The 13,232-nt window shown below is 39.3% G+C and overlaps 1 protein-coding gene across 2 annotated transcripts in view; it reads right to left on the minus strand.

Annotated features, from left to right (window-relative positions):
* The window catches only part of MDM1 (Mdm1 nuclear protein), a 33,449-nt gene that overhangs the window by 20,011 nt on the left and 206 nt on the right, over window positions 1-13,232 (minus strand). For both annotated transcript variants that reach the window (XM_027071296.2, XM_027071295.2), the window contains exons 2-5: window positions 12,124-12,238; window positions 8,202-8,569; window positions 6,741-6,875; window positions 2,080-2,247 (exon numbers count right to left, since the gene is read on the minus strand). In XM_027071296.2, coding sequence (XP_026927097.1) covers window positions 2,080-2,247; window positions 6,741-6,875; window positions 8,202-8,569; window positions 12,124-12,238 — 786 coding nt within the window. The remainder of the gene's footprint in view (window positions 1-2,079; window positions 2,248-6,740; window positions 6,876-8,201; window positions 8,570-12,123; window positions 12,239-13,232) is intronic.

Consider the following 13,232-nt stretch of genomic DNA (forward strand, 5'->3'; position numbering starts at 1 on the left):
AACTGCTAAAGATAACCTGGAAATCACAAGCAATCAATAAACAAGTTTTGAAACTACTAGATCCGGTTGGGTTTTTCAAGTATAGCTCAGGTTTGGTTCATTTATAACAATAAAATTTATATCCTTGGCACAAAAAATTTTTCTAATTAACAAATAAACATGTAAATGAATAAACTTGACATTACCACCTATTAAACAATGTTTTTACATTTGCCTTTGATATTCTAAATCCACATTTTATTGAGTTGCAGTAAATATAAGGTTCCAATGAGTAAGTTACCAACCACATTGTTTTACTGAATAACTTAACCCTTTTTTTTTTAAATGTTTGTTTATTTATTTTGAGAGGGAGAGTGGGCGTGGGAGGAGCAGAGAGAGAGAGAGAGAGAGAGAGAGAGAGAGAGAGAGAGAGAAAGAATCACAAGCAAGCTCCACACAAGTGCAGAGCCCGATGTGGGACTTGAACGCGATAAACTGTGAGATCATAACCTGCGAGCTAAAATCAAGAGTCAGATACTCAAGTGACTGACCCACCCATGCACCCCATAATCTCCCCATTATGGTAGATCCAAAAATATGTATATATGTGTGTGTATGGAAACAAATATATGTATAAACCAATTTACTTTTAGTCATAGAATTTCTATGTTTAGAACCCACAAGGTATTAGTTATAGCATTCCAGAAGATTTAAAAATAGGACTTCTATCCCATTTACCTATAATTTACAATCATTTTAACCTGAATCTGTAACTTAAATAGCTATAGTTCAAATAGAGGCAAGTGTTTGTATGTGCTGATTATGGGGTGCATGGGTGGGTCAGTCACTTGGGTATCTGACTCTTGATTTTAGCTCACAGGTTATGATCTCGCAGTTTATCACATTCAAGTCCCACATCGGGCTCTGCACGTGTGTGGAGCTTGCTTGTGATTCTCTCTCTCTCTCTCTCTCTCTCTCTCTCTGCTACTCCCACGCCCACTCTCCCTCTCAAAATAAATAATAAACAAACATTTAAAAAAAAAAAGGGTTAAGTTATTCAGTAAAACAATGTGGTTGGTAACTTACTCATTGGAACCTTATATTTAATTACTGCAACGCAATAAAATGTGGATTTAGAATATCAAAGGCAAATGTAAAAACATTGTTTAATAGGTGGTAACGTCAAGTTTACTCATTTACATGTTTATTTGTTAATTAGAAAAATTTTTTGTGCCAAGGATATAAATTTTATTGTTATAAATGAACCAAACCTGAGCTATACTTGAAAAACCCAACCGGATCTAGCAGTTTCAAAACTTGTTTATTGATTGCTTGTGATTTCTAGGTTATCTTTAGCAGTTAAAACTTACTTCCACAAATAGAATTGTAATACAGTATCCAATTTAGGCTGGCTGTAATTTGGCATGCTAAAGCTTTGGTTTAAAATACATGTATCTAGGGGTGCCTGGGTGGCTCAGTTGGTCGGACGAGGGGTGCCTGGTCCGACTTTAGCTCGGGTTATGAGCTCACAGTTCATGACTTCAAGCCCCACATTAGGCTCTGTGCTGACAGCTCAGAGCCTGGATCTTACTTTGGATCCTCTCTCCCGTTCTCTCTGCTCCTCCCCCGCTCACTCCTCACTCTCTATTTCTCTCTCTCAAAATAAATAAATAAACTTTAAATAAAACAAACAAAATACATGTAAGTATGCATGTTTCTGTCTGACTCCCATTATTTAACTTAAAGTGTGTGTTTCTATCGCTGTTACTCCTATAGCTCACATCACTGTAAGGCTAATCATTTGCTATTAGACATAGCAGACTTAGCTTCTGTGTTGCTAAGCACTTGTCACATATTACATTTATTTAGTTACAACTCTGTCTCCTGTGTGGGGTTTAGTGTGGTCATCGTTGTATTTTCAGTACTTACCCAATGCCTGGCCCCCACTAAGTGCTTAGTGAACATGTGGCACTTAATGGACAAACAAATGAATAAACTAGCTAAAACCCAAATTCTCAGGTGGTATTCAGTAAAAGATAATGAGTAGAGTCTAAAATCATAAGCCTTTTATTTTGTTTAAAGTAAAGAGTTGACGAATACCTTCTTTTCAGGAGATACTGTTTCAAAATTTCCATTCTCTTTCAAATCATTTCTTAATTTGGGTTCTTTCACTGGAGATAAACCCTTGAAATTTCTTCTGTATTCAGTTTCATGGATGATTGAGTTACCTTTGAATTGTGGAACAAATTTGCTTTTATTGTGGAAAACCTTAAAACAAAAATTACTGTAGTTTAGTTTTCTTGTTGGTTAAATACACAAAACTTAGTTTCTGAACTGCTTTAAAATTTCATATATAAAGTTGAATTATAGGATGTCAAAAAAGTGAAATTATAAGACTGTTTATAATTTCATATTATTTCATATATCTAATTAACATCCAAAAAACAACAAAAGCAAAAATATACAAACTCAAAAGTTTCCATACAGCAAAGAAAACAATCAATAGGGTGAAGAGGCAATCTTGGAATGGGAGAAAATACCTGCAAATAGTACATCTGATAGGGGTTAATATTCAAAATATATAAGGAACTGAAGCACCTTGCTAGCAAGAGAACAATCTGATTTTGAAAATGGGCAAAGGGACACATACATCAATGGAACAGAATATAAAGCTCCAAAATAACCCTATGCATCTACAATTATTTACAACAAAAAAGCCAAGAATATACACTTGGGGAAGTATAATCACTTCAATAAATGGTGTTTGAAAACTGGACAGTCACTTGCAAGAGGATGAAACTGGACCCTGGAACTTCTGCACTATTTAATCGGTACCCTGCTCCTCCTAATCGCCTCCATTGTGGCAGCCTCCAAGAGTTACAGCCAGAGTGGACTGGTAGCTGGAGCGATCTTTGGTTTTGTGGCCACCTTCCTCTGCCTGGCGAGCATATGGCTGTCCTACAAGAACTCATGTGGGACCCAGTCAACAGATGCTGCCGTCTGAGGACACCCTATGGCCAGGCCCAAGGCAGGCCCTGAGACGGGAATGTCGGGGGGCCGGCCCCCAGGAGGGGCTTCTGAACTTCTGCTCCTGTGCCAAAGCCCTGCCCACACTGCTGGGCACAAGAGGGGGCCTTCGACATCCTGAGCCACTCTCGGCCTCTCTTTCTGGTCTTCCTTGGAGAATAGTCCTCCCCGCCTGGGAACAAAAAGCAGCCTCCAGGGAAATCTAGTCTCTTCCTCCTGCTTTTAGAAGCAACCATCTCAGGGACTGATGACCCCACTTACCTACCACAGTCCGGGGGTTGGGTCTGAATACTCCTGCCTAAATCTGCTTCCACTCCACATTCCTCAGGGGAATGAAGCTGTTCTAAGTCCTCTTATAAAAACAAAGCCATGTCCAGGACACCAGGGTGGCTCAGTCGGTTAAGTGTCCGGCTTCGGCTTAGGTCATGATCTCATGGTTCATGAGTTTGAGCCCTGCGTCAGGCTCTGTGCTGACAGCTCAGAGCCTGGAACCTGCTTTGGATTCTGTAGCTCCCTCTCTCTCTGCCCTCTCCTGCTCACACTCTCTTTCTCAAAAATAAATAAATATTAAAACAAACAAACAAACAAACAAAAAATGGGCAGAGGAATTGAATGCATATTTTTCCAAAGACATACAGATGGGCCAGCAAGTACATGAAAAGGTGTTCAATATCACTCATCATCAGCCAAACATAAATCAAAACCACAAGACATCACTTCACACCTGTTAGAATAGCTATTATCCAAAATACAAAAGATAGTGTTGGCAAGGATGTGGAGAAAAGAGAACCCTTGTACACTGTTGGTAGGAATGTAAATTAGTACAGTCATTATGGAAAACAATATGGAGATTCCTAAAGAAATTAAAAATAGAACTACCATATGATCTAACAATTCTACTTCTGGGTGGATTTCCAAAGGAAATGAAATCCGTATCTCAAAGAAATATCTGCACTCCCATGTTCAATGCAGCATTATTCGCATTAGTCAAGATATGGAATCAACCTAAGGGTTCACCAATAGGAATGGATAAAGAATGGTAGAATGGATAAAGAAAATGATACACACACACACACACACACACACACACACACACACACACACAAGAATATCATTTAGCCTTCAAAAAGGAAATTCTGTCACTTGCAACAAAATGGATGAACCTGAAGAACATATGCTAAGTCTAAGCCAGGCACAGAAAGACAAATACTGCAGATTTCACTTATATGTGGAATCTAAGTAAGTAGAACTCACAGAAGCAGAGAGTAGAATAGTGGTTGCCAGAACTAGGGGGTGGGAGAAATAGGGAGATACTGGTCAAAGGGTACAAAGTTCCAGTTTGCAGAATTAATAAGCTCTGGAGATGTAAGGTGCAACATGACGACTAGAGTTAATACTACTAACAGAGTTAATACCTGAAATTTGCTAAGGGGATAAGAGCTTACAACACACATACAAAAAGCTAACTACGTGAGGTGTTAATGTGTTAATTAGCTTGATTTTGTTAATCATTTCACAATGTACAGGTACATCAAAACATTATTTACATACTGTAAATATATGATTTTTGTCAATTATACCTCAATAAAGCTGGGAAAAAACCCAAAGATCAACTTTCTACACTCACTACTATGTTGTGAATAATAGTTACTATAATAAAAATAATGTTTAAGCCAAAAAAATAATGAGCCATATCTTTTCTCCCCAGTTTCCTACTCCTCCCTCCCATCAGTTTGATAATGGGATAAGTACAACTGGCATATTTAAGTGAACATAGACATTCACTTTATAAGGCAATTCTGTTGTCAGCTCTACCAGTTTTTTTTCCTTCCTTGGCATGATTTTTTTTTCTTCCTCCAAAAAAACAGAAGATTCTTAACACTGTGAATATCTGATGTGTTCTTTTGTTCTGTTTTTTTTTTTTTCTTTGCTTATTTTTAGCTCAATGCAAGGGGAAAAAATCAGGTAATAATGATGTTTCTGTTTTTAAATGTTTCCCGTTATCCTTAGTATTTTATAATAGGGTTTCTGTTTTATGGTATATTATCACTGATGACAAAGAAAGCAAAAGGAAAAGATGTGGACCACAAATAAGGTATATTATAGCTCTGCAATGCTGAATAACACATCTTCATACAGATCAAATCCAGAGTATCTTTTCCTGAGTATAGCCTCAAGGACTTTTCTGCCAAAAATTATTCAGACTCCTTTACATATTAATATAAGACATCTTTTTAGAAAACAGGTGTTTGATAAAATAGAGCTGAATAGCTCCTTCAGAAGTTCCCTATCAACAAGCATTGAAAATTTCTGTCACAGGACTCTTTAATCCACAGACCCTGAAAATGATATACTTTGAATTGACAAAGAGCATTTACTTTCCCCCCAAATTCTCTGAAACTCCCACTAATGAAAGCAATAAAACTACTAGTGAAGGTTTGCTAATGATTTATTTTATATTATACTTTGGTCCTATAAAAAGGGCTTTTCTATACAATGTCTCCACTGAAATATATAAAAGCTGTCAATGGGGCTTTGATTTGAATTAGCTTTAGCTTAAAGATGAAATGTTCTACAAAAACTGAACAGCTACAATTTGCAGGGAGTGATTTTGTAGATAGACACACTTACTATCCAAGAACACTTGTGAGCCAACAAAAGAAGTACTGATCCTCTACTGGGTTCATGAAGGGGACATATGTTGCCTTAGCTATTTTATATGCTTCTAAAATGTTCTACAAATTTCACAGTTTTTTTAGAAACCTGAATAACAAGTAAGCCCAAAGCTGCCACAATTTTTAGGATCACTAGAATTATTACATTAGTGTAAGAGGACTGATATTATTGTCTTGTTGAATCTACCCTCTCAGTCCTGAGGGGTATATAAAGTTTACAAACGAATGTTGAGATACAGGAGAAAATGAGCCATAAGGGTGTATGAAGGGATGTGTATGTGTTCATAAAGAAAATGCAAAGATCTAGAAGAACAAAAGTCTAGGCTGTCCTGGGCCTCTGAAGATATTCTAAATGCAAGTATTTCCTTACCCAGGCCCAGAAGGATGGTTAAGAATATCAATGAGAGTGAAGAGCCTAAAAACTGTCTAGAGGATGACAGTAGTAAAATATTGAGTGTTTATTAGTAATGGTGGTCGAGCACCAAAAAACGGTACAAGATACAAAGAAATCTAGGAGCACATTTAGGTACCATCATAGCTTTTGAAGTTTATAAATGTCATCAAAATGACAATTTCTATTACTGCTCACTTGATACAAAAACAAGATTATGTATCTTGTATTATTTTTAACATATTTTATATTTTCTTAAAATATTCAGGGTAGTTATGCCTTTCTTATCAGACAGAAAACATGCAACATATTAGTCAACAAAACACAGTATTTTAGAATAAAAGCAATTTAATATTTTTTTATTAAATAAACAAAATCTCGCAGCATGCAATAACTTACCAGTCCTCATGCTTCATTACCCTCTCATATTTAGCGTACGTGATGGATCTGGCAACAGTGACCATCAGTGGCCTAGGATAGTGTCATGTTACTACTATAGATCGAAGTAACAGAAGGATGTTAGAAAAACTCTTATTTTCACTTTTCTAGAACCTACCTCCAGGCTCACTGAAGAAGTACCTAATTTCTTTTAGCCCTTATTTCTGTGTAAATCTGCATTACTAGATCAGAGGATGATACTTAAAAATATATTACATCCATTCAACTACCTGATTGGCTGTAAAAACTGGAGCAGCTTCTTTAGGGGTCTTCCAAACAAACTGCCTTTGATATTCAGAATTTCTCAAGATATCATGTGAAGGAACAACAGTCAGTCCTGCTTTCTTCCGAAGAACTCTATTCAACTGTTAGGGAAAGAAAAACCCCACCCACAGTCATTAAAAATTTCTGTTCAAACTTTTTCTTTTACTGCGGTAAAAACAAAAACCAAAAAGACATTATAACATATTTCGTATAACATGAAATCTACCCTCTTAACAAATTTTTAAGTATACAGTATTGTTAATTACATGCACACCGTTGTACAGCAAACTCTTTTTAATTGATGATCTCTCTTTTAAACTATTTAAAATTTCTTTCTGAATATTGTCAATGAATCATTGTGCATCCCAGAAAAAGACAGCACCTCTCAGTCTCTTCCTACCAATTTTTCACAATTAAATCTATGACTAAGAAACAGCAGCACCTTGCCTTATTCACACATTGCTTCTGCGACACCCCTTCCCTTGCCCACCACTTACACATCACCTTCCTTGATTCTACTGTACCCCCTGGTTTTCGCAATGAGCCACAGATTCTTCACCAACACTTCTGAATGCCTCTCCGTGGTTCCAGTCCACAGTGGACACGAAATGGGGGAAGAGGTAGTGGACTGGAGAAAAATGTGGGAGGCAGCGAGATGTCTGCACAGGTCCCCAAAGCCTATGCTTATGTGCTTGCAGGGATGTTCCACAGGCCAGGTGTGACATAGGAGAGCAGAACTCCAAGATCTTTGAGATCCTGCCAGAACTGCCCTTCCTTTTGCACTCTGTCAATTGAGATGTTGTTTGTGTCCACAATAAGAAATTGAAAAGGGCCTAGGTAGAAGTCAGCTCACCACCCCTGCCAGAGGTGATGGCTTACTACTCCCCTTCTCTGTCTCAATTTGATCTCTCCCTTAGGACTCTGGTGCTGATATTTGATGAATAAAATCCAGAGGCAGGCTGCCCATTCAATGAAGAGATATCTTAGTATAACCAGTACAAACTGACAACTATTAAGAATAGAACTCATAAGAGGCACCTGGGTGGCTCAGTCGGTTGGGTGTCCGACTTCAGCTCAGGTCATGATCTCACAGCTCATGGGTTTGAGCCCCACATCAGGCTCTGTGCTGACAGTTCAGAGCCTGGAGCCTGCTTCAGATTCTGTGTCTCCCTCTCTCTCTCTACCCTCCTCCGCTCATGCTCTGTCTCTCTCTGTCTCAAAAATAAACATTAAAAAGAAAATTAAAAAAAAAAAAGAATAGAACTCATAATAACTAAAGTCAACAGCCTCTTAACTATTCTATAAGACATCAGATTAAAAAAATAAAACAATGGAAAATTTTTAAGCATAAAATGTAGTATTAGTGAAATGATGACATTTACAAAGAATTCTACGCTTTTGAAAAGAAATACTGTGAATATACCTACCCCATTATCTACATTTTCTGAAAGCAGCTTGGTAGAATGCTCCAGTTCCTCATTTTCATTAACCGGTATATGACCTTCTATTACATCCTCATTATTTTCCACAATATCTGAAGCCCCTTCAGCTCTGGAGTCTGTAGAGTGAGACCTGGTTCTTTTGGGAACCCTGGAGGCTTCTAGTGCAAGAACTCTTTCTTGGTTAACATCTTCTTTTTCTTCTGCTTCTTGTAATTCTGTTTCTGCGGCTTCAGGTTTTGGTGATACAATATCATTCTCTGAGATAGCTCCATTCCACTCAAGAGATTTTGAAATTTGTGGATCATGATAAGGGACTCTTCTTTTTGAAATAAAACTTGGCTCTTTTGTGATTCCTACAAAATATAGTATACAGAAATTGCCATAAAGCTCTACTATAGCATAAAGTTACAAAGACAACTTTTAATAACACTTAAGAGAGGAGAAATGGAACTGAAAAATCCCAGGTGAGATACACACAATGTCCTTAAAGTTGCAAGATAAAAAAAAAAAAATAGGTATAGTTCGTTCTTCAACATAAAATCTTTAATTTTGCTTTTAAAAAGTATTAACATTTTTTTGACATAAAAAAAATTAAAAATTGGGGTCACAATGTTCGAGTTACCCCAACACAAGTCACTAGAATCGCAACGTGACAGGCCTGGCAAAGCCAGCAGGACATGTTGCCTCCGTTTCTAATTACTTTCCTGTGCTACTTAACAGAACAATGGGCCCTGGTACTGTCAAAATTTGGAACTTTTCACAAAGCTTCTCTTATGCACAGTAGACCAAGGTGAGAAGGGATGAGATGTCATTATGCTGGATCTTGGTTCTACATTTGCCTTGATTTCCTGAGAATTAAAGAGAATGAACCCTTTTAACAAGAGCTAAGATACTATTTCTCTATATTTCTGTCTGGCAAGCAAATGTCCAAAAAACTTAACCTTCTACCCAAGTAAGAGGAGCTCTGTGGAATGACAGCCACTGAGACACTGTCCTAGTTTGGGGCCATTCTTTAAATAAAAAGAAGACTTAGCAGGGTGGGGAAGAAAGAGTAAGACTAGAGGGAAGGAGAGGAAAGGTGGACTGAAAATCTGGCATGAGTTCTTTAGCCTCTGTCAAGGATGATTTGGCCATGGAACCCAGGGTCCCCTCCCTTACAAGACTTCCTTAGATTAGTGGTCTTCAAACTGGGTGCATATGTGTCTGGAGGCATATGGAGACATTCTAGGGGATAAGCAGAAATGGGCCACGTAAGGGAATCATTTTGCAGATCTTAACTCTGTATGCACTATTATCCCAATGTTGGTCTGCCTGAGAGTTGCACCTGCTGTCTGCAGTCTTCGTTCCCACCCCCGCCTTCCCACTTCACAAAAGGAAGACACACCTCTCAGCCAGCCCCAAGGAATAAAAAATTCTCGTAGGTGGGAAAGACAAAGGGACAATTCAAAAAAGTATAACTACCAAGAGAGAGTACCTGACAGCAAAGCAAAGAAGGCAGAGATGACAAATAACAAAAGAACAGTGCCTTATTTCACCCATCTTCACACTTTTCCCATCTAACTATCTTAGAATTAAAACTCGGGGGTAAGAGGGTTGTCATGCGAAATGAATATATGTTAACACATGTTAACACATTTATAGGGATTGAAAAATAAAGTTAGACTTTGTTCTCACAGCAAATAATTCTAATTTGCCTGATTAGTTTGCCAATGAGGACTAACTTTACCACTTATATGATGAACATTTACCGTAAAGTGAATCAGCTATATTGGCTGCTCCAAAGTTTTAACAGAACGTAAGTGAAACATATACATGATATTCCATATGCCAGAAATCACATCCTTTGATTTCACTTTGTTACAAACTGAATTTGTTACACTTATGATTAAAAAAATTAAATGTCAACTTAAAAATGTGAGGGCCACCTAGATGGCTCAGTTGGCTAAGCACCAACTTTGGCTCAGGTCATGAACTCACAGTTCACAAGTTCGAGCCCCACATAGGGCTCTCTGCTGTCAGCACAGAGCCCACTTTGGATCCTCTGTCCCACTCTCTCTGCCCCTCCCCGCTCGCACACATGCACTTGCTCATGCCCTCTCTCACTCTCTCTCTCAAAAATAAATAAACATTAAAAAAAATATGAAAGGATGCAAAGACTTTCTAAATACTTTTAAAGGATATGAAAGCAAAAATTTGAAGACCATTGCTCTAGACTTCTCTCTGTTTTAATACAGAGAGGCTTCTGGTAGAAGAGCAAAATGAAAGGGGAAGATTCTCAAGTGGTCTGCCATAATCTCTGAGCACCAGCAAAAATACACTAAGGGGAAAAAATACACTGTTAACAGAACACCCAGCCAGTCCTAGGTAAAATGGCTATTATTCCTCCCACCTGCCTTTCTGAAGTTCTCACTCTGCCCCTCCCCCTAATCTAATTATTTCCCATTCACATATCTCCCCTAGACCATTCCTGCTTTCATAATGTACCATACTCTAAAGTGGCTTTGCTCCCAGTCTTGTCTCAACATACCCACCCTCAAATGTAACTGATCTAAGCTACAATGTTATGGGCACAACAGTTTGTGCCCAGTATCCGCAGTATTCCGCAGTATCATAACAGGCCATCAGTGGGATATATATACTTTAAGATTTATTTTGTATTAATCTAATAGAGTCTCAAATTTGTAGAATTTCGAGTCATTTGGAGGACTGAGCACCATCTTGCCCAAGAAGCAGAGACATCCAGTGTTTGAAGTCAGGCTCTGGGCAAAGGATCCTGATGCTTCAGAGGAACCGAGAGCCACTGACTCTAGCCCACTTTTCCCTTTTTTCTCCAAATTTAATCCCAGAAACCCTCTCCTCATTTTACTAATTTCCTAGGCTTGGGAAAATTATGCTTATTTCTCATACGTCTTTTCTTTTCTTGGCTTCAAATATCTAATATTTGAGGGACATACATACCATGCATAAAGCATGCTCACATGTGAGGCCCCAAGCACTCATCTGTATATATGCACCTGCCCCTTAACAAGGAATATCTCATTTAATCCCTCCCAACAATCCTGTGCAATGGGCTTCCTAAACCCCACCTGGTAAAAGAGGGCAAATTTTCCCAAGATCAAAGCTAATGGAGGTCCAAACTCACGTTCATTCATTCAAACACTGGTTTGCATAAGCACTGGAGGAGGTGTCATCTACTAGGCAGGAAGACAACCAGAGCCCTTGCTCTTCGAGATCTTCTATTCTAGTGCGGGCCAGTGAAACAGGCAGGTAGGATAAAGTCACTCTGTTTCTTTTCCTCTGCACTGTTCTCTGGGAAACCTTGGCCTAGGGCTGACTTCCCTGGGATACCAGGAGGAAACATGTGTGATGACAAAAATACAGCCTCTGAACTCATGGGCTTTCAACAAAACAGATTTGATTTCACATCATGGTTTTGCCATTACTAGCTATGAACTTTGGGCAAGCTACTTAATCTAAGTTTCCCTTCCTCAAGACCTTGGGAGAACACCTCCCCAGGCTTGACTGCTCTCAGCCATCCCATCTCAGCTCAAGTATGACTCCTCAGAAAGGCCTTTCTTGACCACTGAAGCTAAAGTGGCTTCCCTCCAACCCACCCCTCCCCCAAGTTATCTATATGCTAGCCTATAACAACTTGAAGTCCCCTAGTTTATTTATTGAGTTACTTGTTTACTTTTTTTGCCCACAATTAAGGGTCTTTGTCTGATTCAAGGCTATGTCCCTAGAAGCTGGGAATAGTCCTGGCCCATAGCAAGCCCTCAGTAAATAGCTGTTAAACAAATATGTCAACCAGACCAATGGAACAATGCTTCACAATTCTTCATCATTTTTGCAAACTTAACCCCAAGCTTTATTTAAGTTACAACGACTATTAGTTTGTTCAGCTTACCTAATTGATCCGATCTAAGTCCAGCCCATGGGTACCTTCTCCCCACCGAGGGATTATAGGACTCTGACAAATATGACTTTTTCCACAGAAAGTTTCTCTGGTATTCACTCAGCCCCTGAGATACAAAATAAAATTTAAGTACAACGCAATTAATGGACATTGTTTTAAAAAAAAGACATCAGTAAAATAATTTTGGAACCATGAAAAGAGTTGAAAGCCTGGAGATTGATAAACACAGAAGAGCTCCCTAATAACAACTAATATTTACCCAGCCCTGTGCTAAGCAGTTCACACGTCTTCTATCCTTTAATCCTCACAACCACTTGAGGCAGATGCTGGCAGGAATCCGACTCCCTGAGCAGCTACCTTTTTGCTGGTTGTCTGATTCCAAAGCCTGAGCTCTTGTCTGATAACAGGTGACAATCTAAATCCCCATCGCTATAATTATCCTTACTGATTACGCCGGCAATGAGTACAAAGTATCAGGTATTAGGCCTAGTACCTCTCGAAATGTTGTAAAGTCAACCAAAGACGAATTCCCATCCCATTCTGGATACAAGCCCTTAAGATAAAAGAATAAAACAGGGTTTGTGGAAGGCTGTGGTCAACTGTTATGCTGATGGGTGCCTGACCCTGACACTTACCACCTACCTGAAACTTACACACAACTATGAAAACTGTATATTTCTTACACCCTATCTTTACCTAGCCAGGGTCCCATTTCTCGATCCTTTAAAAGACATAGGCACTTTAAAGTTTTAAAGGGCAGGTAGGGGGCGGAGGGTAAAAGGCTGAGATGTGAGATAGGCTACAGGTGTCCCAATCTGAAGCCACCTTAGATCCCATTACAAAGCGCCCTCCTTCCATCACCACTCCCCTGTGCCCTCCAAAATCAATCTCTCTCAACACCACCAAACGCCTCCATACTGCAACTCGGAAATGTGTGTGAGCGGAGAGGGAGCTAGGTGGAGGAGGCAAGCATCCCTCAGGATCTTGGCAAGCAGGCTCGGGAGCTGACAGGCATTGCAGGGCCCAGGAGCGCCGCGCAGAAAGCCAGCGCGGCCCCCGCGCCTGCACCCGCCCCACCACGACTCCCCCCCCCCCCCCCC

This window comes from Acinonyx jubatus, chromosome B4, assembly GCF_027475565.1.
Source record: "Acinonyx jubatus isolate Ajub_Pintada_27869175 chromosome B4, VMU_Ajub_asm_v1.0, whole genome shotgun sequence".
Taxonomy (NCBI): domain Eukaryota; kingdom Metazoa; phylum Chordata; class Mammalia; order Carnivora; family Felidae; genus Acinonyx; species Acinonyx jubatus.